The sequence below is a fragment of the Symphalangus syndactylus genome, chromosome 1 (assembly GCF_028878055.3).
Source record: "Symphalangus syndactylus isolate Jambi chromosome 1, NHGRI_mSymSyn1-v2.1_pri, whole genome shotgun sequence".
In the NCBI taxonomy this organism is placed as follows: domain Eukaryota; kingdom Metazoa; phylum Chordata; class Mammalia; order Primates; family Hylobatidae; genus Symphalangus; species Symphalangus syndactylus.
In genome coordinates, this window is record NC_072423.2 from 100,297,681 (window position 1) to 100,323,200 (window position 25,520).

At 49.8% G+C, this 25,520-nt stretch overlaps 1 protein-coding gene across 8 annotated transcripts in view; it reads left to right on the plus strand.

The window, feature by feature from the left end:
• Nucleotides 1-25,520, plus strand: part of CARS1 (cysteinyl-tRNA synthetase 1) — a 55,718-nt gene that overhangs the window by 22,055 nt on the left and 8,143 nt on the right. For 7 of the 8 annotated variants that reach the window (XM_055271623.2, XM_055271614.2, XM_055271636.2 and 4 more), the window contains 11 exons: nt 5,952-6,092; nt 6,310-6,398; nt 7,585-7,706; nt 14,070-14,182; nt 15,157-15,285; nt 15,675-15,804; nt 15,910-16,013; nt 16,476-16,573; nt 17,134-17,323; nt 18,582-18,650; nt 22,428-22,509. In XM_055271623.2, the coding sequence (XP_055127598.2) occupies nt 5,952-6,092; nt 6,310-6,398; nt 7,585-7,706; nt 14,070-14,182; nt 15,157-15,285; nt 15,675-15,804; nt 15,910-16,013; nt 16,476-16,573; nt 17,134-17,323; nt 18,582-18,650; nt 22,428-22,509 (1,267 nt within the window). The remainder of the gene's footprint in view (nt 1-5,951; nt 6,093-6,309; nt 6,399-7,584; nt 7,707-14,069; nt 14,183-15,156; nt 15,286-15,674; nt 15,805-15,909; nt 16,014-16,475; nt 16,574-17,133; nt 17,324-18,581; nt 18,651-22,427; nt 22,510-25,520) is intronic. The other variant, XM_063644742.1, reaches the window with a different exon arrangement.

Genomic DNA, 25,520 nt, shown 5'->3' on the forward strand with positions numbered 1-25,520 from the left:
AGAAAGAAATGTCTATGCAAATTTCTTCTTCTACCACATTTCGGGTGTGCTGTGTATTTGCACATACACTCGCATTTGTATTGTTGGATGCTTCCCTTTCATCAGTCAATGAATGTGAAGTGCTGATTGCTGTGGTTTGAATGTCCCTTTTTCCAACCTCTCCTGAGACTGAGCATCTTGTCACATGCTTGCTTCCAGCTGTGATTCTTTGCCCCCATCTCTCCCCCTTTCCCATGAGGTTATTGGTCCTTTTCTTACTGTTTTGTATCATTCTTATGTCTTCTGATACTAATTGCTATGATTTGAATATTTGTCCCCTCCAAAACTCATGTTGAAACTTAATCCCTAGTGTAACAGTATTAAGAGGTAAGGCCTTTTCAAGGCGATCGGGTCAGGAGAGCTCTGCCCTCACGAATGGCTTATCACAGAAGTGGGGTAGTTATCATGAGAGTGGGGCTGTTACAGAAGCTGGTTTGACCCTCATGAGCCCCCTGGCCATGTGATGCTCTGCGCCACCTTGGGACTGCGGAAAGTCCCCACCAGCAAGAAGGCCCAGAACAGATGTGGCCCCTTGACCTTGAACTTTCCAGCCTACAGAATTGTAAGAAATAAATTTTCTTTAAAAATTACCCATTCCCAGGCCGGGCGTGGTGGCTCACGCCTGTAATCTCAGCACTTTGGGAGGCTGAGGTGGGCAGATCACGAGGTCAGGAGATCGAGACCATCCTGGCCAACATGGTGAAACCCCGTCTCTACTAAAAATAAAAAAAAAAATTAGCTGGGTGTGGTGGTGTGTGCCTGTAATCCCAGCTACTTGGGAGGCTGAGGTGGGAGAATCCCTTGAACCAGGGAGTCAGAGGTTGCAGTAAGCCGAGATCGTGCCATCGCACTGCAGCCTGGCGACGAAGCAAGACTCCGTCTCAAAAAGAAAAAAAAAAATTTTTACCCATTCCTGGCCAGGCGCAGTGGGTCGCACCTGTAATCCTAGCACTTTGGGAGGCTGAGGCGGGCGGATCACCTGAGGTCAGGGGTTTGAGACCAGCCTGGCCAACATGGCAAAACCCCGTCTCTACTAAAAATACAAAAATTAGCCGGGTATGGTGGCGCACGTCTGTAATCCCAGCTACTCTGGAGGCTGAGGCAGGAGAATAGCTTGAAAGCAGGAGGCGGAGGTTGCAGTGAGCCGAGATCACGCCACTGCATTCCAGCCTGGGCAACAGAGTAAGACTGTCTCAAAAAAAAAAAAAAAAAAAAAAAAAAAACCAGAACAAACAAAAAGAAGAAAACAGACTAAGACACGAATTCATCTCTGTTACATGTTGGGTCTGTATGTGTTTGTGTCTCTTAATTCTGTTCTGTTGGTCAAATTGGCCAGCCCAGACCAGGTGCAGTGGCTCCTGCCTGTAATCATAGCACCTTGGGAGGCCAAGGCAAGAGGATCCCTTGAGCCCAGGAGTTCGAGATCAGCCAGGACAACATAGTGAGACTCTATCTCTACAAAAAGTTTAAGAATTTAAAATTTAAAAAATTTATAAAAATTGCCCAGTCCTGCAGGAGTATCATGCTGTCTCTCATAGGTATCTGATGGGTAAGAGGCCCCATCTTGGTTTTGTCATTAGGTGTGTTTTGAAGCCTCAGCTTGTCAAGTTCCATGTAAGACACTGTTGGGATTTTACACGTTGTATCTAAGAACCATCTCAGATCCAGTTTGGCTGTGTTGATCCTCTCTAGTCTTTTTGTTTTATCAGTTTTTGTCCATTCTTTATTACTTCTTCTTTTTTCTTTGGATTTATTCTGTTTTTCTTTGTCTCACTTAGCAGTTTAGCTCATTTTCTGATTTAAGAATTTAAGGCTATACATTTTCCTCTGACTGTTTTTGCTGCAAAATTTGACATCATTTACTTGTGAACAATTTCTAATATCCATGTTGGATTTTTTAGCCCAGGAATTATCTAGAAGTAATTATCTAAAAGTTAGTTATATAGAATTACGTAGAAGTTTTAAATTTCCAAATGGATGGTATTTTTTCATATTAACTTATTGTTATTCACTTATAACTTAACTACCCAATGGTTGGAGAGTATGGTCTGTCCCAAGCTGGATCTGTGAACAGAGACTTGTGTTGTGGCCCCTGTGTGTGCTGGTTTCTGAATGTTCTCTTGTGCTTGAGAAGATTTTGTTTAATCAACTAGTGCACAGTTCCTCATGCCATCCACTTAGCTGTACCTGTTGGCTGTGTGGTTAATATTTTGTGTGTCTTTGCTAATTCTTCCTGCTGGCTTAGCCTATTCATACAGTTTCTTAAAAAACAAAAACAAGAACCAAAACAAAACTCTGCCTCTGATGGTGAATTTGTCTGTTTCTCCTTATTTTTTCACTTTTTAGAAAAAAAAAAAAAGTTCTTTTTTTAGAGCAGATTCTGGTTCACATCAGAATTGAGAGGCTATATATATATCCCCTACCCACCTCACCATCACCTCCCCCAGTATCTGCACCCACCAGAGGGTACGTTTGTTACAGTCAGTGAACCTGCACTGAACGTCATTACCCCGAGTCTGTGGTTTACTTTAGGGTTCACTCAGGATTGTACATCCTATGGGTTTGGACAAATACTGTCTCGTATCCACCATTACGGTATCACACAGAATAGTTTCACTGCCCTGAACATCCTCTGTGCTCCAGCTATTATCCCTCCCTCTCCACCCCAACCCCTGACAACATCTAGTCTTTTTACTGTCTCCATAGTTTTGTCTTTCCCAGAATGTCACATACTTGGAATCCTACAGTGTTGTAGCCATTTCAGATTGGCTTCTGTTTGAGGTAGGGGGAAAAATTTTTTAAACAGAATACCTCACCTCTGATCACCAAAATATATAGGGATTTATCCCTCACCCAGCCCACCTCTGCCCCGATAATCAGTCAGTTCTCTAGCAGGCATCAGCTGGGAGTCCTAAAATTTAATTCATTTCCAACACAGTCTGCCAGGAGGCAGCATCAGATCTGACAAGTTGAAGGCTCAGTCCCATAAGACTGTCCCCCAGATCAGGTGCCAACTGAAAGTAGTAGTTTGTTACCTATACTTCTGACCTACCAGTTATTGGCCAGGCGCGGTGGCTCACGCCTGAAATCCCAGCACTTTGGGAGGCCGAGATGGGCAGATCACGAGGTCAGGAGATTGAGACCATCCCAGCCAACATGGTGAAACCCCGTCTCTACTGAAAATGCAAACATTAGCTGGGCGTGGCGTCACGTGACTGTAATCCCTTCCACTCAGGAGGCTGAGGCAGGAGAATTGCTTGAACCCGGGAGGCGGAGAATTGCACGACTGCACTCCAGCCTGGTGACAGAGCTAGACTCCGTCTCAAAAAAAAAAAAAAAGAAAAAAAAGAACAGAGTGCACTGTTATATTTTGGAATGCTTCCTTTCCCTTCTTGCTATTGGAAACACAAGGGGGTTTTTCTCCAATATTCACTGTGAGAGCCTGGTCAGGTTCCTAGAGGTAAAACTCACAAAAGCGTGGGGTCCCCTATGACTGGGTCCCTGGAGTTTTCAACTGTCTGACTTGCCTACAGCAATCTCTCAGTTACAGTCCTGGTTTTCCTCCCCCAACACTGGTTCCCACAGAGTTTTCAGCTTAAGAGTCTCTGCTCTGGTAAGTTGTGATTCTCTGTCTTCTCCTGTTGGTCTCTCCAGTTTGGGGGGCAGTGGTTTGCCCTATGACCTTACTTCTCTTACGGATCTAAGAAGAGTTGGTTTTTCAGTTTATTCAGCTTTTTACATGTTAGGTAGAGTGGCAACTTCCAAGCTCCTGACTTACGTGCAACTGGAAACCAGAAGTCTCTTATCATTTTGTATTTATGCATTTTGATTGTTAATCTGTATGCTTGACCAGCAACATTGAGTATTCCAGTCCTATCATCAGGCAAGTTTTAGAAATGTTATCTTAGAAGTATTGGTGGGAAGCAGCTTTTGTCTGTCTCGAAGTGTGTATATTTCCCTGTTTGTTCAAGGTGGTTGCCGTCTTCTGGCTTCCATTGTTGGCTGTTGTTGAAAACATCGGCTGCCTTCAAATCACTTTTCTTTGATCGGTAAATATGTCTTTTCTATCAGGCGCATTATAAAAATATTCTCTCTTTTCAGTTTTCTGCTATTTCACTAAGACATTATAAGAGATTTGTTTTCACTTATCCTATTGGATATTTTGTGTGCTTCCCGGGACTGGATTGTTGCATGAGTTTTGAGAAATTCTCAGATGTGTCTTCAAGTATCACCTTTACTCGATTCCCTCTCTCCTCTCCTCTGGGATGCCAATTAGATGTGAGTCTCATCATTTCACCTCATCCTTCTCCGTGTCTCCTAACCTGTCTTTCATAAAATTTTCCTTCTTGTCTCTATTCCATTTTGGATGACTTCTTCAGTTCTGTCTTCCTGTTCACAAATTCTCCTTCAGACAGGAAGTGAAACAGTCACTCATTCTCCTTCAGACAGGGAGTGAAACACAGTCACTCAGTAGGATAGGTAAGACTGTTTGGCTTGTTAATACATTTCACCTCTGCAGGTTCTGTTTGCTTCTATTTTCAGATCTACCTGGGCCACTTTTCTGGCCTCTCGCTGCTTGCTATTGTGTATCATCTGTGCGTCCGTCCTTATTTCTTTAAGCCTGTAATACTTACTGGATTTTATTATGTATCTGATAACTCTTCCATGTGAAGTGTCCATCTGTTTGTCGTTTCCGCTGACTCCCATTCACAGTTGCTCATGTTCTTGGGCGTTTGGTGACCTCGATTAGGATGTCAGTTCTTGCTGGGTCATGACCTTGGCGATCCTGAGGGCCAGGATGCACATGTTTCCCTGTACTTGGGGCAGGCCCATGTTTGCTTCCTGGGCAGCAGACTTGGCAGCCTTTGCTCCCCAGAGTGCACACCCTGCTTTTGGTGCTTGTCTGCCCACTGGATGCCCCACAGTGATGGGGAGGGTGTGCTCATTCCTGCAGACGTGCCTTACCACTTGCAGGCCTGCAATACATTAACACATCTGTTTGATTCAGGAGCTGTAGGCAGGGATTGCATCAAGAACCTGGCCCACGTGGGCCCTGTGCCCCTTCTCTGTGTTGTGGCTTCTCTGTCCACCCTGTGTCCTCGCTGTCTGCCAGGCCATTTTCCTACACTTTTTCTCTCCAGCCTTGGTTCTTTGCCCCCCATTCCCGTAGTAGGCCACAGACCATCTACTTGGTGCCACACCCTGTCCTAGGTCCACGTCAGTGCATTCAGAACTCTAGGTCCCTCCAAGGTAGGTGGAGGGTAGACATTTCTCTCTTCTGACATGAGTGCAGTTGGGGCGTGTCTCATGCCTAGACTGTGTGTGTGTGTGTGGTCAGGACCTGGGTCACACAGGTGCCATGTTTTGCTGGGATTGGTGGTTTTTCGTCCCATTCCATGGTGTGTCAAGTGGGATGGCATCTTCAGTCAATGGCATCAGGGAGATGGGGCTTTTGAGACCTCCGGGACCAGTGCCCTGCCTGTCTCTCCTAACCTCTGGCTGTCTCCGTCGTGAATCTTTTCCCAAATGCACCAAGGGGTTGTGCTGTAGGTGACACAGTGTGTGCTCCTGCCCAGCCTCTGCCCATAACCCTGCCCTGCACGGCCCAGGTAGGCTGCACATGCTCACCAGGCCCACCTTGGCCCTCCCACCTCTTTGTGCCTCTGCACCCACGGTCTCCTCGGCTCTGCTGCTCTGAGTTCATGTGAGACCTGCCCATTTGTAGAGTCTTGTATTTGTCCCTGCCGAGCCAGTTGTGTGAGCATCACAGTCTCCCTAGGAGACGGTGGCTCTTCACAGATCAAGGCCAGCACCTTTGAATTCAGGGCACTGATGGGCTCACACCAACTGCATGAGATGTGCTCATGTGAAGTGTGTGGCCCACTCCTGGATTTTTGTTTCTTTCTCTTCAGGTGTTGCTGGAAGAAGCCAAGGATTTGCTCTCTGACTGGCTAGATTCTACACTTGGCAGTGATGTGACTGACAATTCCATCTTCTCCAAGTTGCCCAAGTTCTGGGAAGGGGAGTTCCACAGAGACATGGAAGCTCTGAACGTAAGTGTCACAATTGTCTTGTGCTGGCTGTCTTGCGTGAAGGGCCCTGATTTCTAAATTCCTGTTTTGGCAAGGCCAGCTCAATTAAGTGGCCAAGTCAACATTGAACTTGAGTTGAGGGGCATAATGGGCTTTTTGTTTCATGAATTGGTAACGTTTTTATGGCGCGTGTGGTTTTCAGAAGGAAAATCCCAGGACTTTATCATGTCTTGCACAGGTTCTCCCTCCAGATGTCTTAACCCGGGTTAGTGAGTATGTGCCAGAAATCGTGAACTTTGTCCAGAAGATTGTGGACAACGGTTACGGGTAAGCACAAGGGCCCTCCCGAGGGAGGGAAGGGCTGCAGAACATCGCACAGGGAGGAGCTCCCCAGCTCTGAGTCTGAGTTTGGGAAGCAGAAGAGTGGGTGTTCTGGGGCTGTGTAGCTAGAAGTCCCCAGCAGACTTCCTCCTACAACTCTGGGCCCCACCCAGGGGCTGAGGAGCATGGGTCTGCACTGTCCTGGGGGCCATGGTGAGAACCTAACCCAGAATCTGCTGGGAAGCTCGGCAGCCAAGACCGTTGGTCATGGGGCCCCAGAGCTGCATAATGGTGAGCGTGAATACTGCTGGGCCTTCACAGACATCAGCCATTGCATGGACATTTTGAGAGTGCTAGTCCTGGTGTCATATCCCGAGGGAGGGTGCATTTCATCAGCATCTATCACTTGGCTATGATTTTAGTGACTTTTTGTTGGCGAATCCATCACACACTTCCCTGGCCCGTATTGTCTCAATCTCCAAAGTAAGCATTTTCAGAAATGGCCAACAAATGGGAATGCAGACAGGAACCCGGTTATCTGTCTGTAGTGCTCAGCACTGTACCGTGCCCCTGCTCCCAGAGACCCACTGTGTCCAGCCTCAGATTGCTTCCCTCCCACAGGAACCACACAGGCTGGATGAAAGAGAAACAAGAGTTTGTGACAGTGCCAGGAACGGGGCAGACTCTTAAGCAGTAACACTGCTTCTCTCCCCACTTAACACAAACTACTGTAGCATAAGAGCCTGTGCCAAGCTGAGAGGCACAGGCAAGCCAAAGCTCAGAGAGGACAGGTCATTCCAGACTGGAGTAATCTGGAGTGCTTCGTGGAGGCCAAGAGCCTCAGCTGGGCTAAGCTGATGGGTAGAGTGTGGACATTCAGGGAAAGGTGAGGCCACACAAGAATGAGGACGGCAGCAGCCCTGAGCAAGGCAGGGTGGGAGCTGCATGGGTCACTGGACGCCAGACAGAGGGACGAGCTGCCCAGGGCAGGCAGGCTGCCTCCGCAGTGGGATGGGCCCTGGTGTCCCACTCAGTCCACGCAGCTGATACGGTTTTCAGTGGCCACCACAGAGAGTAGATAGGCCACAGATTTCGTGGTTTTATAGCCCTACTTCATTTTGTTACTGTCATCCTGCTGAAACACTTTTGGTCTGTTAGATTCACCCCACCCAATTCCTTTTTTGTTTTCCAGCTATGTCTCCAGTGGGTCTGTCTACTTTGATACAGCGAAGTTTGCTTCTAGCGAGAAGCACTCCTATGGGAAGCTGGTGCCTGAGGCCGTTGGAGATCAGAAAGCCCTTCAAGAAGGGGAAGGTGAGGAGGGCATGCCTGAGAGCACTGTGGACTCTCCCTCCTGGCCCAGCCTGGCTGGGTTGTGTTGACTCTGCAGGCCACAGAGGCTGCACTGAGCCCACCCCTCAGACTCTTGGGAACAGTGCTTTTTCACCTGAAGGAATTTTAGGAGTTTTCTACACTCACCATTATGCAGCTCTAAGACCATGAAATGTGTTTTTTTAATTGATATATAATAATTATGCAATTTATGGGGTACATGTGATATTTTAATACATGCACGCAGTGTGTAATGATCAGGGTAATTAGGATGCTCATCACCTTAGACATTTATCTTTTCTTTGCATTGGGAATGTTCCAGATCTTCTAGCTATTTTGAAATCTACAACAAATTTTTTGGTAACTGTAGTCGCCCTACTGTGCTATTGAATACAAGAACTTATTCCTTCTATCTGTGTGTTTGTGCCTAGAAACCAACCTCTGTTCACTCCCTCCCCCTGACCTGACCCTTCTCAGCCTCTGGTGACCACTGTTCTACTCTCTACCTCCTTGAGGTCCACCGTTTTTTAGCTCCCACATAAGGGAGAGAACGTGTGCTATTTGTCTTTCTCTGCTTGGCTTATTTCACTTAACACAACGTCTTCCGGTTCCATCCATGTTGCTGTAAAAGACAAGATGTCATTTTTTTATGGTGCGTTATTTTTTAAGAAACAAAAGACAGTAAACACGGTGCTGTTCTTGAGAAACACAGTGGCCCCTGGGGCCTGCATTCACAGGGCTGGTGTTTGCTGGCTGGTGTTTGCTGGTGAGGTTTAGGGGGATTGTGGGGTGCTGGGATGTGTGCCAAGTGATGCATATTTGACAACAGCCTCTGCGCCCAGGTGGATCCAAATGCTTCAAACCCAGATATCAGGCTTTTTCTAGACCAGGCAGAATTATGTTGGGAACCCTTTCGTTGGCATTTTCTTCATGTCTATCCCTTAAGTGAATCTGGGGACACATCCACAACAGGCAAGGTTGGAAGCCTCCCTGCAGAGTGGGGATCCCCCCAATGTGCCAGGGCACGTTCTGCACCCCACCCCGCCTGCCCTAGTGTTTCTGGAAGACAGTTTGGCCATAAAAATGTTCATACTTTTATCTAATTTTAGGCTCTATTCTAAAGAAATATCAGAACCTAAAATAAAGGTGCAGTGGCTCACGCCTATAATCCCAGCACTTTGGGAGGCCGAGGTGGGTGGATCACCTGAGGTTGGGAGTTCGAGACCAGCCTGGCCAACTTGGTAAAACCTCATCTCTACTAAAAATACACAAATTAGCTGGGTGTGGTGGTGCATGCCTGTAATCCCAGCTACTCAGGCGGCTGAGGCATGAGAATCACTTGAACCCGGGAGGCAGAGGTTATAGTGAGCCAAGATTGTGCCACTGCACTGCAGCCTGGGCAAGAGAATGAGACTCTGTCTCAAAAAGAAAAAAAATAATAATAATAAAATAAAACCAGACAACACAGACTGAAAAAAGATAGAGATAGCCAGGTTAACACATAAATATCAGACTCATGGCATTTCAGGCTCCAGGTTTGTGGGAGTAGAGGGGTGGGTTTGTGATGATAAAGTGCCTCAGCTCTGAGAGGATGCAACCTGGGCCTCTGTGGACCAGAAGCCTCCACAACCCTAGAACCAGAGTGGACATGCCCACGTTTCATGTACTTCCCAGGAGTTGACAGATCAAGTAGGCCAGGAATTAATACGGATATGAAAGGTTTGAAATACAGTTAACAGGCTTGGTTTGAGAGCTGGGAACTTTGCACTTAGGAATTAAAGAGCATCCTTTCCTTCCAAGAACACAGAAACATATGCCAGGCCACAGAAAGATTTCCACAAACCTCAAAGAACCGTTTTCAAGGAGACCTCAGTCTGTCAAAGAGACCTCATTCTGTCAAAGAGACCTCATTCTGTCATCATGGAGCAATTGTATTAGATAAAAACACTTGGCCGGACATGTCGACCCACACCTGTAATTGCAGCACTTTGGGAGGCTGAGGCAGGAGGATCGCTTGAGCCCAGGAGTTCCAGACCAACCTGGGCAACATAGGGAGATCCTCTTTCTACAAAAAATTTAAAAATGAGCTGGGTGTGGTGGCACATACCTATAGTCCCAGCTACTTAAGAGGCTGAGGCAGGAGGATCACTTCAGCCCAAGAGGTCAAGGCTGCAGTGAGCCCTGATTGTGCCATTGCACTCTAGCCTGGGCAACAGAGCAAGACTCTGTCTCAAAAACATTAACAAAAATGTTTTTTTTAAATAAAAAAGATACCAACACTGACAGGATGGACATCTAAAGTGTACAAACTTGTCTGGGGGGTTGAAATCATGCTCCTGGATAACTCCTAGGAAAGAAAACCACAGTGGGAAATAAGGGGTGTTTAAGCAGAACAGCAGCAAAGGTGCCACACACCAAATCTGGAGAATGCCCCTAAAGCACCAATTAGAGGAAATTGATGTTTTTAAATGTGGTTATTAAAAAACAAAGATTGAAAGTAAGTGAGCTGCCAGGTGCAGTGACTCACACCTGTAATCCCAGCACTTTGGGAGGCCGAGGCAGGCGGATCACGAGGTCAGGAGTTCGAGACCAGCCTGGCCAATGTGGTGAAACCCCCATCTCTACTAAAAATACAAAAATTAGCCGGGTGTGGTGGCGCATGCCTGTAGTCCCAGCTACTCAGGAGGCTGAGGCAGAAGAATCGCTTGAACCCTGGAGGCGGAGGTTGCAGTGAGCTGAGATCATGCCACTGTACTCCAACCTGGGTGACAGAGCAAGACTCCATCTCAAACAAAAAAAAAGGAAGTAAGTGAGCTAAGCAGTCAGTCAAAAAGCTGGGAAAGGAACAAGAAGAAGTGGAAAGAAATAGGAGGAAATAAAGTAAAATCAGAGATTAAAGAAACAAACAATTGTAAAAGCCAAAAGCTGATTCTTCTCAAAAAATAATATAGAAAAACCCTTAGCAAGTTTAATTAATAAAAGTAGAAGATTGAAAAACATATTAGGGCTGAATTATAGCTCATGCCTATAATTCAGCACTTTGGGAGGCCAAGGCAGGAGGATCACTTGAGGCCAGGAATTTGAGACCATCGTGGGCAATGTAGTGAGACCCCAGCTCTACAAAAATTTTAAAAATTAGCTGAGCGTGGTAGCATGCACCTGTAGTCCCAGTTACTCAGGAGGCTGAGGTGAGAGGGTTGCTTGAGCCAGGGAGGTCGAGGCTGTAGTGAGCTGTGATTACACTGTTGCACTCCAGCCTGGCTGACAGTAAGATCCTGTGTGTGTATGTGTATGTATGTTTGAATAACAAGATAAAAATGGAATATAACTATGGATATAGTAGAGCATTTCTTAAAGTCCTTAGAGGAAGCCGTGAACAACTCACACTGCATTTGGCACTTAGATGCCAGGAAGGAACTGGCAGCACATGGGAAAGGTGGGAGTGGTAAGTGGAGCAGTGCCCTCAGGTCACATGGTGAAGGAATGTTCTGGAGGCAGCTAGAGCACACTGACTCACCACTTTATGATGAATTTTGCTATCTGGCCCCATCTAGGCTCTTTTTCTTAAGTACCATTTATCCTTGGACCCATTTTCTTCCAAAATGACTTCAGCATTGGTTTAAGTTCCAGGAAACAGGAGTAGAATCTAACAGCCAATACGCAGGACCGAAGAGGGACATGGACTTCCACCCCTCCACAGTCACTGATCAGACCTGGGCACATGACCTCCCCCACAACCTCCCCCCACCATAGGGAGTCATAAGGAGTGTAGCCTTAGCTCTGTGCAGTCATGTGCTCCTCACCGTGGGGACTCTAATGGTAGAGGAAAAGGGGAGAGGTGATGCTGGGGCCCAAGTGGTCCTAGATGATGACAGCTCCTCACTCCACCAAGTAAGATGACCCACCAGAGGCAGATGGGCCATGCAGACCACTCAGGAAGGCACGTGGCGGGAAGGCCTAGTGCAGGGAGGAAGCTCCCCCAATGGGAGAGAACAGGACCCCGTTGTGCTGGTATGAACATGCTTGTAGGGTCAAAGCTAGAAACATTCACTCTGCCTCTGGGGAGAGAGACAGGAAATGAAACCAAGAAGGAAAACTTGAAAGAGATTGTGTTGTAACCATAATAGGTCTGTTGCCCAATGCACAGTGAGTCAGTATACCGGGATACCAGGGGTTGCCGCAGAAAAAGTGTAGTAATTGTATGGTGGACAAATGGAGATGGGAGGAAACCTCAGATCCGCCTCCCTGAGAGATTTGGGGAGGGGTTTTTAATTGCTCTGGACAGGTGATGGGGATTGCTGGTTGCTGGGGAAGCGAGGGGTGAAGTCATGGAACAGGGAGGTAAACCACATTTCTGCGACGAGTCAGTTCCTTGGTGCAGGTCTTCAGACCAGTTGGCAACAGCTGTCCTGCTGGAATTCAGGTTCCGAAAAATACCTTAAGCAGTTCTTGGTAAAAAGGTCCAGGATTAGAGATTCTATCTCTAGGAACAGTGGTGGAGCAGGTGGTCAGCGTGCTGTGTGACTCTCAGAGCTGCAGGGAAGCGGGTGGACGTGCACTGCACCTGGCCAGTGACCAGCCTCATCATTCTGCCTACAGCCTGGCTTGGAATTCTCATTAACCCTATGAGGGCAGTTGCAGTGTGACGTTTGCTGAAGGATAGGGTGTTTGTGGGGAGGGTCTTGTGTTCTCTGTTATAAATTTTTTCAAAGTGTATTTTTTAAAAATCAGATAAAAACTTTCATGAGTAACTTCATAATAATGAAAAATTAAAAACGTAAATGTATATTTTCTATCAAAGAGCATCTAAGAGAGAATGTCATGGGCCATGTCAAATTGTGCTTTTGCAAAATTGTCAATGGCTGAACAGTGAGGAGGTAGAAGGAAACTAGGACAGCGGCCTTCCGTGTTGGTGGATAGATCTGGATATTGCTTGCAGAGGTTTTTTGTGTGTTTGTTTGTTTGTTTTTTAATCTGGGAATCAGTATACCAAAATGGTAACAGTAGTAATTCCCAGGTTAAAAGATTATGGCAATTTTTTTCCTAGTTTTCTTTTTTTATCTTCCAAATATTCTACATTTGGTACATATTTTATAATCATGAAGTTGGTGTTTAGAAAAATATATTTAGCAGTGCTTTTCCTCTTGACTCTGTTTCTCAGGGCAGCTTAGGTCTGTTGCCTGATTAGGCGCCTGAAAAGTGGATTTGTTACCTGGAAAGATCTCACTGCAGCTTCTTCAAGGTCACCTGAGTTAGAACCCTAGATGGAGTCTGTTCTTCCTCCACAAGGGGGTGACAGCACCTAAGGCAGCCCTTGGACCAGGGACCAGGAAAGGCTGCAGCAGCTGGGCAAGACCTGGCGTGGGTCCTGGCAACCTTGCGCCTAGAGCGAAGGCCTCTGCTCTGCCCATTCATCGAACAAAGGGTGATTTTCTGTGTGACCTTTGGACTGGCTCACAGGTTTCTGTGTTCACAGCAGCTAATCTTTTCCATTGGTCCCACATGTATCGTTGAGAGAAATCTGCAGTGATGGTGCATTCCTTTTCTGGGGACTCAGACTGTCTTGTACCCTGAGTGTCAGGTGGCTGAGTGTCACCGAGTCAATGCATGGAATTCACCAAGGGGTTATTTCTCATCCCTCCGGCAAGGCATAGACAGTCTTGTTTTTGTTGGCCGGGTGATCATTGGCTTTGTCCAGGAAATAGAACTTGTGCCAAGAGCAGTACTCGCCTTTTCTTATGGCCTTCCTGGACTATTCTTTAGTTTCCTTCACCTTTTTTCCCCTTATAAATACACAGAAACAGCAAGTGTCCCCTTCACCACTGCACTGCCGCCGGGTTCCCTGCAGTAGTACACAGCAGCTTAGCTGCGTCCTTGTATCCCCCGGAACCCATAAGCAAATAGTTGTGCGGGCCCTTGACATATTGACCCCACCCGCATGAACCAGGCAGGATCCCTGAGCCATGCCCCAGTGGGCTGCACCACTGTGTCACCTCCTAGCTTTAGACCAGGGTGCTATCACTTGTCCTAGACACTGGTGGACTAATGCTGTGAGAAGGCAGCAGGAAGGTGAATGTCTTACGGAGACCCTAGATGTGGCCTCAAGTCAGCCAGGTATATAAGCTGGTGACTTTGGGGATTATGAACTGTTTTGTAAATCTAGACACTGGATCAACACCAGAATCTGGTAATACATAGTTAACTTGAAGAAGTGCTTGAGCCAAGTTAATAAACAGAAGTTAGTCAGAAGGACTGGCCATTAGGCACCCAGGATGGCCTTGAGTGAGACATGTGGGTCTGTGGGTGCTGCTGAGTGACCTTGCCTGGCATCCCTCATGTTTGCAGGCGACCTGAGCATCTCTGCAGACCGCCTGAGTGAGAAGCGCTCTCCCAACGACTTTGCCTTATGGAAGGCTTCTAAGCCCGGAGAACCGTCCTGGCCGTGCCCTTGGGGAAAGGTGAGTGAGTGGCCTAGAAGGTGTGGGGCTTGGACAGGGGCACTGGCACCAGCCACACTCTCAGGCCCCCAGCAGAGGGCCGCTCTGTGTGTGAAGAATGTTGTCACTGGGCCAGAGCCTGGTGCTGGTGCAGCACAGGCTGCCTGGCCCCAGGGACCTGGACATCATGGAGACTCCCTGAGTCTGGACAAATCACTTCCCTCCCGGGATTTCTGTTTTCTGGTCTGTAAGTGGAGACGTGATCAGAGTAGACATCCATGGAGGCTTCTTGGTTCTTGTGTTCTGTGAATGTGAGTATTCCAGGCCCCAGGGTGTAGGGTGCCTTCTGATCTTCCCGGTGACAGCAGTTCTTGACTGCAGGGTACCCTAGGAAGGGGCGTGACCATCTGCAGCTGTCAAGGGCTCAGAGGTCTGGATGTAATTCAGTAACTTCACCTAAGCCTCAGCCCACATAGGACTGGTTTATGAACTTCACCAAAGAAGGCTATCTTTAGTTTTTTGTTTGTTTGTTTTTGTTTTTTTTTATTTTATTTTTTTATTTTTTGAGACAGAGTCTCACTCTGTCACCAGGCTGGAGTGCAGTGGCACGATCTCAGCTCACTGCAACCTCCGCCTCCTGGTCCTGGTTCAAGCAATTCTCCTGCCTCAGCCTCCTGAGTAGCTGGGATTACAGGCACACGTCACCATGCTCAGCTAATTTTTGTATTTTTAGTAGAGACGGGGTTTCACCATGTTGGCCAGGCTGGTCTTGAACTCCTGACCTCGTGATCCATCCGCCTCGTCCTCGCAAAGTGCTAGGATTACAGGTGTGAGCCACCTCACCCAGCCTTCCCTTAGTCTTTTCATGTGTGGGATTTAGCGCTTGTTCCAATAAAGTTCAGAGGATTTAAGGGCCATCAACTTGGAGTGATAAGTGATAAAGTCCTGGACAAGCAGGTAGGCTGGTCAGTTACTGTGTGTTCGGCTTTCTCCAGGGTCGCCCGGGCTGGCATATCGAGTGCTCGGCCATGGCAGGCACCCTCCTAGGGGCTTCGATGGACATTCACGGAGGTGGGTTTGACCTCCGGTTCCCCCACCATGACAACGAGCTGGCGCAGTCGGAGGTAGGTAAAAACAGGGTCCCCTTGTCAGGTGCAAGAGCACAGTGTTCTTACTGCAGTAGAGGAAAAGTCAGCCCAGGCCTCAGAAGGGCCTCTCTCACTAGAACTTGACACCTTCATCAGGGTTTGTGGGTGGAATCTGAACCTTGATCATTTAGTGTGGTTTCCGCATTGACAGCCTGGCCTTTGGCAACAGACTAGCCTGGATTTGAACCAGTTGTGTTACCTGCTGGCTTATTAACCTGGGCTGTCCTTCCAAGCCCCGCCTGCACCACCTAGAAAATGCAGCTCCTGCCTGTGGACAGCACCAACAAGGCAGCAGACAGTGCAGGTGGCAGGAGGCGGCCCCAGTAACACATGACTGTTGACGTCTTTTGTCTCTTTCCACACAGGCCTACTTTGAAAATGACTGCTGGGTCAGGTACTTCCTGCACACAGGCCACCTGACCATTGCAGGCTGCAAAATGTCAAAGTCACTAAAAAACTTCATCACCATTAAAGATGCCTTGAAAAAGCACTCAGGTATACGCTGGCTTCTCCCACAGACCCCACCCACCTTCTCATAGATATGTAATGGCTGTAGCACTCGGGAGAATAAGGGCGTTGCTGTCTTGTGTCCCCCCGCAGCACGGCAGTTGCGGCTGGCCTTCCTCATGCACTCATGGAAGGATACCCTCGACTACTCCAGCAACACCATGGAGTCGGCACTTCAATATGAGAAGTTCTTGAATGTGAGTCCTCAGCCCTTTCCTGGAGGTTGGTGGAGCAGCCTCCCCTGCACAGTGGGCACCTTGTGCAGTGGTGATAGGTGCAGCAGCCTCCTGATGTCTCTAATGGAGACCAGCACATGGGTGAAAGCACCTCCATGCTAGTGGGTATAACAGGCTCGGGGCCACTCCTGAAATGGCCGATGGCTCAGCAGAGTGGACGGAGGCCTCGTCCTCCTAGTCACTGCAGTGCACGTCCTTCTGACTTGTACTTTCCACCAAATGAGCATCTAAACCTAAAGCAAGAACACGTTTCTGTCAAAGAAATATCTTTTTCTTTCTTTCTGACCACTTGCGTAATGTCAGTGCATTCTGGTCTTTCAGATTTTTACCAAAAATAAAATCACAGCAGTAGAACAGTTTTATCAGATATTTCAGGATGGAAAAGTTGCCTAAATGCTGTTAAACTGATTTTTCTAACTTCAGGAGTTTTTCTTAAATGTGAAAGATATCCTTCGCGCTCCTGTTGACATCACTGGTCAGTTTGAGAAGTGGGGAGAAGAAGAAGCAGAACTGAATGAGAAGTAAGGTGGTGCCTTTTCTTTGAGGTTTTCGAGCATGCCCATGTTCTATGCCTAGCCTCGTATCTTGGCCACCATGTGTCCTGGACTGTCGAGGAAGGGCTGGGGACACTGTCGTACATTGTGCAGAATTAATTCAGGGTAGGTGGCTCCGCTAATGGGAGCTGCTCTGGTTGTTGAAGTGCATGGAGAATTTCTTTTTTGTTTTTTCCTTTTGAGACGGAGTTTCGCCCTTGTTGCCCAGGCTGGAGTGTGGTGGCGTGATCTCAGCTCACCACAACCTCCACCTCCCAGGTTCAAGTGATTCTCCTGCCTCAGCCTCCCGAGTAGCTGGGATTACAGGCATGCGCCACCATACCCGGCTAATTTCAGATTTTTAGTAGAGACGGGGTTTCTCCATGTTTGTCAGGCTGGTCTCGAACTTCCGACCTCAGGTGATCCGCCCACCTCAGCCTCCCAAAGTGCTGGGATTACAGGCATGAGCCACTGCGCCTGGCCGCATGGGGAATTTCTATGGTGTGTTATCAGGTCTGACTTCACATTCCTTCCTCTTTGTTGCTCAGCTTTTATGACAAGAAGACAGCAATTCACAAAGCCCTCTGTGATAATGTTGACACCCGCACAGTCATGGAAGAGATGCGGGCCTTGGTCAGTCAGTGCAACCTCTATATGGCAGCCCGGAAAGCCGTGAGGAAGAGGCCCAACCAGGCTCTGCTGGAGAACATCGCCCTGTACCTCACTCATATGCTGAAGGTAAGCCAGGCCCTAGGCAGGCGTATCCCTCAGCCTGTGTGGACACAGGAGCCAGGCCCCAGGACTGGGAGAACAGAGGCCTCTAGTGCCCCCAAGTGCTGTGCCTGGTGCCCAGCACCTCTGAGACATGGAGACATGCTTCTGTCCTCTTTGGTTCCTGGTGTGCTTTTCATGCATTATAAATAACACCCATAAGTGGGGCACAGTGGCTCACGCCTATAACCCAACACTGGGAGGCCAGGTGAGTGCATCACTTGAGCCCAGGAGTTCAAAACCAGCCTGGACAACATAGTGAGACCCCATGTCTATAACATATATTAAAAATTAGCCAGGGATGGTGGCACACACCTGTTGTCCAGCTGCTTGGGAGGCTGAGGTGAGGGGCTCGCTTGAGCCCAGGAGGTTGAGGCCACAGTGAGGCGTGATTGCACTACTGCACTCCACCCTGGGCAACAGAGGGGAGACCCTGTCTCAAAAGCAGACAAAAAGAAGTAACATCCATATAGTTGTCCCTTACTCAGAGCTATTTCTTTCCTTTGCCTCCGTTTCCCTCTACTCCCATCTTGGAGTTTGAAAAGCAAAACCAGGCTGGGTGCTGTGGCTCACCCCTGTAATCCCAGCACTTTGGGAGGCCGAGGCGGGCAGATCACAAGGTCAGGAGATGGAGACCATCCTGGCTAACACGGTGAAACCCCATCTCTACTAAAAAAAAAATACAAAAAACTAGCTGGGCATGGTGGCGAGTGCCTGTAGTTCCAGCTACTTGGGAGGCTGAGGCAGGAGAATGGCATGAACCCGGGAGGCAGAGCTTGCAGTGAGCCAAGATTGTGCCATTGCACTCCAGCCTGGGCGACAGAGCGAGACTCCATCTCACAAAAAAAAAGAGAGAAGCAAAACCAGGGACAAGGCCTCCTCTCTGAACACATCCTGTGCAGAGCCCTTCCCCGCAGTGCACCTTGAAAGGCCAGCAGGGCCTGGACTCAACTCCCCTCCCCTCTCCTCCTCTTTCTTTGTTCTTGGGCTCCAGTGGCTTCTGGCTGAAACAGAGCTGGAGAGGGTAGCTGTGAGTCAGGGCCATCCTGGAGCAATGAGGGCACCCTCAGCCTCTGGTTTCTGGGGCTCCTGGAGCTGCTGCTTCCATCTCTTTCCTGGTCTTGGGGCACCCCCTCCTGTGAACGAGGAACACAGCTCTTGGCTGCTCGCCACATGCCGCCTTCATCTTGTCGCAGCTTTAGGTCCCATCTGTTTCTTTTCCTAGATCTTTGGGGCCATAGAAGAGGACAGCTCCCTGGGATTCCCGGTTGGAGGGCCTGGAACCAGCCTCAGTGTGAGTAGCATGCAGGGTCCTGCCTTCTGCACCTGCTCCCTCCCCACTGCCTACCCCTCTGTGTCCCTCTGAACTGCCCCTCCTCTATCTGCTCACCCACACCAGACCCTTCCGGACAGCGCCTTGGGCTGAATGGCAGTTCTGGCTCTGAGAGTGCTAAGTGTGGTCAGCTGCCCTGCCGGTGTGGAGGGTCTGCTTTGGTTGTGACTATTGGTTTGGGGCACTTTGCCATTGTGCTGTCCCATGAGCTTAGTCTTGGACCCCAACTACATAAGCCACTGCTTATTTGCATTTTGCTGTAGCCACTTGGCATCAGGAACTCCCACGTGACCTCATCACATATACTGACCTGTATTCAGTAAATGCTTCATCGAAAGGCTGCAGAGTTCACAAACAGCACAGAATTTACACTGATGGGGAGATAGCCACTGTCTGCCTTGGTCCCCATGGGGCTGGGCAGATGCCCTACCTGGCCCAGTCCTGACGCTGAGCCCAGGTCGGTCCACATGGCCTGAACCAGAACCCCCTGCCCCAGAGCTGTGGCCCACAGGTCAGGGGGAGGTCATCCCGTAGAGCCTCCTGTCCAGTGGGTCTGTGCGGTGAGAAAATCCATCCGGAACACCCTGGCTGTCCGTTGCTGGCGTCTGTTTGCAGTTGGCATGTGAGCAGACACACACTGTCAGTCATATCCCTCTGCTGTGAACCCCCGTCCCCTCTGACTTGCCCACAGTCAGGCTTCTTAAAGATGGACTTCCACCCACTTCTAGGTCAAGAATGCTCTTTAACTATTCGATTAGAATGCAGATCTAAATATTTAAATATAACAACTGTAATTTTAATTAAAACAGGAGCTTAGTACAAAGTCAAAATGCAAAACCTTTTTTTTTTTTTTTGAGATGGAGTCTCGCTCTGTCCCCCAGGCTGGAGTGCAGTGGTGTGATCTCGGCTCACTGCAAGCTCTGCCTCCCGGGTTCACGCCATTCTCCTGCCTCAGCCTCCCAAGTAGCTGGGACTACAGGCGCCCGCCAACACGCCCGGCTAATTTTTGTATTTTTAGTAGAGACGGGGTTTCACCGTGTTAGCCAGGATGGTCTCGATCTCCTGACCTCGTGATCCGCCCGCCTCGGCCTCCCAAAGTGCTGGGATTATAGGCTTGAGCCACCGCGCCTGGCCGCAAAACCTTTTTAAAATCCTGTTTCCTAATGACAAGTGGTGTGAAGAGCCCCCACGCAGATAAAGCTTACAGATGCTCCCCCAGGAACCGACTTGCAAAGAGAAAACAGTCCGTGTTGTAAGAAGTCCTGCCAGAGCACCTAGCCCATGTGCCTGGTGCCTTTTGCCAGCCTTAGCACTAGCTAGCTGTTGGTGTGGTGTTTTTGAGACTTCCTGATATGAACCTCTTTGGTGCTTTTAAGAAAACCCACATAGCTTCTTTGTTCTTTTGTGCAAATGATACTAAGATATTTATTTTCTTTAAAAACAAAAAACCAAAACACACCTCCTGGGTAAAAGTCAGCCTGCCTTTGAACTGCAGTGTTTTTCATCTTATCGGCTGCTGTGGTTGTGGGGGTGCCTTCAGCGTGCTGTGGACACGCATCCGCATCCCCCAAGCAGCCTTGTTTGGCCTTTGCAGTCAGCTGATTGGGAAGAAGCAGCTGCAGCAAATGGTGAGCCTGCTGGCAAAACGTCCTGTGCCCACACATCATGGCCATTTGACGTTCATGGATTAACTTCCAAATCCAAATGGTTTTAGGAGCAAGGGAGGCAGCTCCTACATCTTGTACCACCTCAGTGTCGCCACGTGGCCACCTGCTAGCATGCTCAGGTGGGGGTTGCAGCCCCAGGCGTTCTTGAGACAGACACCTGCAGCCATTCTGAGAGTTCCCTTCCAGTGCCCCTAGGGCTGGAACTGAGCCCAGCAGTGCGGTGAATACCTCCCTTTCTGTCCTTCCCCAAGGCTTATCTGGGCTGGCTGTGTGGTGGCTGGAGATGTAGATCGAAAACCCCCAAGAAGTCCAAAGTTCAGATGCAGAATTGGGTCTCAGGGAGCTTGGCTTAGACCCCAGGGCTTGTTAGCCTGCCCGACTTTTACACTTGCTAAATTTGTGTGTTTCTGTTTTTGAGACAGAGTCTCACTCTGTCACCCATGCCAGTCCCTGCCCTGTGTTGTGGCCGCTGAGCTATTATGCAGTTATGAATATAGGAGTGTGAGCAGCTCTCAGCAAACAAAAACTCTTCTTTCCACAGCTGGAGTGCAGTAGCGCAATTTCCGGTCACTGCACCCTCCGCCTCCTGAGTTCAAGTGATTCTCCTGCCTCAGCCTCCTGAGTAGCTGGGACTACAGGCATGCACCACCATGCCCGGCTAATTTTTTTTGTATTTTAGTAGAGACAGGGTTTCTCTATGTTGGCCAGGCTAGTCTCGAACTCCTGACCTCATGATCCACCCACTTCGCCCTCCCAAAGTGCTGGGATTACAATTGTGAGTCACCGTGCCCAGCCAACACTTGCTAATGTTTTTATTTTGGTTATTGAGCTGCTGAATCGGCTGAGGGGCAGGGAGCAACCTTGCTCAAAAGCCTAAAACCTTTTCTGTCCTATTAAGAAAAGAGAAATGCTAGCCCAGCGTGGTAGCTCACACCTGTAATCTCAGCACTTTGGGAGGCTGAGGTGGGTGAATTACCTGAGGTCAGGAGTTCGAGACCAGCCTGACCAACGTGGAGAAACCCTGTCTCTACTAAAAATACAAAATTAGCCAGGCATGGTGGTGCTCGCCTGTAATCCCAGCTACTCGGGAGGCTGAGGCAGGAGAATCGCTTGAACCTGGAAGGCGGAGGTTGCGGTAAGCTGAGATCGCCATTGCATGCCAGTCTGGGCAACAAGAGTGAAACTCCATCTCAAAAAAAAAAGGGGGGAAATGCTTTGGAAGGCCAAGGTGGGTGGATCACGAGGTTAGGAGATTGAGACCATCCTGGCCAACATGGTGAAACCCCGTCTCTACTAAAAATACAAAAATTAGCTGGGCGTAGTGGTGCGTGCCTGTAATCCCAGCTACTCAGGAGGCTGAGGCAGGTGAATCGCTGGAACTTGGGAGGCGGAGGTTGCAGTGAGCCGAGATCACACCATTTCACTCCAGCCTGGTGACAGAGCAAGATTCCATCTCAAAAACAGAGAAATGTAGTAGAAAGGTTTTTCTATCCTGCGGCCGCCTCCCCAGTATTACTGTGGGTGGTGAGTCTTAGTGTAGCTGCTAATGTGCATGTAGATAGTAGGTACTTAATGGAGATCATTAATCTTAAACAAGTGTATGTGTGACCACAGATCAGACGAAAGCACGGCCCGGGAGCCGCCAGCCTCAGCATAGGTAAGGCCCCAGCCTGGGGAGTGATGTCCTTGGGCCCCTTAGGAAATAGTCCCTCCCAGAGATGGCCCCTCTGAAACCATAAAGACAAGCTGTTTCACAGCAGCGTATCTGACCTGAGAAAAGCAGGGCCTGTCAGCAGCTGGGCAGAGCGGCTGCAGACCCACCTGCTGCAGTAGAAAGGAAGCTCACTTCATGCTTTCTGGCCTGAGAGTCTGTGTGACTCGCACACCTAGCAGGGACCGCGTGTCGGGGACGAGAGCGTCCAGGCTCTGGGATGCTGGTCACAGCTGTAGTGTGCACAGCAGCACTGCCCATGCCAGTCCCTGCCCTGTGTCGTGGCCGCTGAGCTATTATTCAGTTATGAATATAGGAGTGTGGGCAGCCCTCAGCGAACCAAAACTGTTCTTTCCACAGCTCGAGTCCATAGTCATGCCCTACCTTCAGGTGTTATCAGAATTCCGAGAAGGAGTGCGGAAGATTGCCCGAGAGCAAAAAGGTGAGGACCAGTTGCTGGAAAGAGTGTGGGAGCAACTCCCCTCACTGGGCTCCCCGGACTCGGGCTTCTCCCCCGAGGCACTGTGGTATTTGGGCCAGATCATCCTCTGGGAAGGCTGCCCTATGCACCACAGGGTGTTGAACAGCATCCCGGGCCTGGACCCACCAGGTGCATTAGCACCACACACCCCAGTCACCACAGCCCCGCATGTCCCTGCAGGGCAGAATCCTCGAGTGAGCGCAGATGAGTGGGCACTGGGGACCAAGGATGTGACATGATGGGCCAGGGTTGATTTGCCTCTCCTTCTCTGAGCTGAGGCAGAATGGTTGGGCCCTCTGACCAGCCCAGTCACCACCTGCCCTTTGGCTCACACTGGGGCTTATTTTTGTTCCTGGTGACCTGGTAGGCTGGGTGCGTTGAGGTGTGGCTCGTTCCTGCTGCAGAGTGGAGCCGAGCTGCAGCTTCCAGGGTTCCCTTTTCTGCTCAGGCATGCCAGGCGAATGCTTGAACTTGGGGTTCACACAGTGGCCCCTCACTGTCCATAAGCAGCCGTTCCTTCATCTTTTTTTGTTCGTTTGTTTGAGATGGAGTCTCACTCTGTCTCCCAGGCTGGAACGCAGTGGCGCCATCTCGGCTCACTGCAAGCTCCGCCTCCCGGGTTCACGCCATTCTCCTGCCTCAGCCTCCCGAGTAGTTGGGAATACAGGCGCCTGCCACCACACCCGGCTAATTTTTTGTATTTTTTTTAGCAGAGGCGGGGTTTCACCGTGTTGGCCAGGATAGTCTCGATCTCCTGACCTCGTGATCCGCCTGCCTCGGCCTCCCAAAGGGCTGGGAGTACAGGCGTGAGCCACCGCGCCTGGCCATTCCTTCATCTTTTGACATTTCTGAGATGTGTGTGGTTTAAGACTTAGAAAGTGCTGAATCTGAGCATTCATTTTGACGGCCAGTTTTAAGAAGGTGTTAAACACAGCAACAAGCAGCGTCAGGCAGACCTTTGCTTCTTCCTCTGAGTGGTTCTGAATTGGTGAGTAACAGCACAGCTGGGAACACACACTGAGGACTTAGGATGTGCTGGGCCCTGCCCACTGCTTTCTGCACATTGCCTTATTTACCACCATGATCTTCCAAAAGAGGAAAGCAGAGCCCTGGCTGGGTCACACTGACCTCGAATGCTACTCCATCACCTGCTGTGCTATTCTCCCTCCCCAGAGGGACTCTGTGTGGTGGGAAGTCCGACCTAGGATCCACCTGGTCCCCATCTGTGCAGAGCCCATCATGGAGGGCCACAGTGGGGCGGCATCCAAGCAGGGCATGCTGAAGACAGAGCAGACAGAGACCCAGCAAGCCTCTAGGAGAAGCTGCACCTTGAGGGAGGATCAGGAAGCCTGGGTGCGTGGAGGGGCCGAGAGGCGGAGGAGCTGAATCTGGGCCTGTTTCAGGCAGGGGACAGTGGAGCAGGAGGCAGGAGGGCAGGAAAGAGTTTCAGGAGCTCGGAGCTCCACAGGCTGCAGGACAGAGTGCAGGACACTGGGTGAGAGGAGAGGCTGGCCGGGCTGCTGGGCTGCTGGGCTGCCACAAGTGCTCTGGAGAGGGGCCTGGGCCTGACCGAGCCCCTAACAGGCAGCGGTGGGTGCACTTGACCTGACCAGATAAGCACCATTGCCCCTTTCCAACACCTGATGCCCTCAGCATTTCAAAGCACTGGAATCAAACTGAACCAAGCCTGGACCAGCCCATTCAGGACCAGCACAGGGCTCTCCAGCAATCTTGGCAGCACTAACTTAGCGACATCGCTAGGGTCATGGGCTTGGGAAGACCATTCTTGGAGGCAGCCTGGGCATTTCCACCTGCCTTCTGGGGGACATCGAAGGCCGAGCCTGGGCCCCAGCTCCCCAGGGTAATACAAGACTGTGCATGTGGCCTTGGCTTCCCTGGCATGCCACAGCCCCGGGAGGGTGCTGAAGGGGGACTGGCCAGGCACAAGTTCCTGCTCGGTGGCACTGACCAGGACAGGGCTTGCTCAGGCCTGGAGAGTGGCACCAGCCAGCCAGTATTGGAAGTAGTTTGGTTTTGCTTTCTGTTTGCTTTTCACTTTTGTTTTGTTACTTGGAGCAGGTAGATGGTTGTTGTGGCCCCAGGTTAAGATGGTTGTGATCCCTACCCTGTACATCATCCCATATGTGCCTTGTGAGCCAGAGACCCTGGGGATCCAGGGGCCTCAGACCTTCCGATGGGGCAGCGTGTTAGAGGTGGCTCTGGTGCAATCACCCTGTCTCCCCAGCAGCAGCAAATAGTGACTTTTTTGTTATTCACTGTTAACATCTCATGGCTGGCGGAAGAGAAAGTGAGTGTATAACAGGCTCAGGGGTGGCCCTCAGATCAGCTGGGATCTGCTTGGCCCAGGCCAGATGCGCCACAGACAGATGAAAAAGAAACCGTTTCCCCTGCAAATACCCCCATGGGCCAGTCAGCTAGAGATCACAGGCCTGGCAAGGAGGGCAGTGGGTTCGGGGTTTGACCAGGAGAGAGGCACTGAAGTGAGAAAGCCAGGGGCTAGGCCAGGGCCCTCTGCACTGGGGAGATGATGCCATTTCCCCATCACCACGTTTTTGTTTTCATTATGTTAAAATACACAGCTCAGTGCCATTAGGGACATTCACGGTGTTGTGCAGCCGCCACCGTCCATCTCCAGCACTCTTCCCTTTTCCCAAACTGGAACTCTGTCCCCATGGAACAGCAACTCCACATCCCCTCCCTCAGCCCCTGGTGCCCACCCTCTACTTCTGTCTCTGTGGATTTGACTACTCCAGGGACCCCACATGAGTGGAGTCACACAGTGTTTGTCCTGTGTCTGGCTTATTTCGCTGAGCACAGTGTCCTCAGGTCTATCCATGTTGCAGCCTGTGTCAGGACCTCCTGCCTTTTTAATGGCCAAATCATATTCCATGGATGGATGGGCCCTGACCTGTCTGTTCTTCCATGGAAGAATTCTCATCACCTTTGCGTTA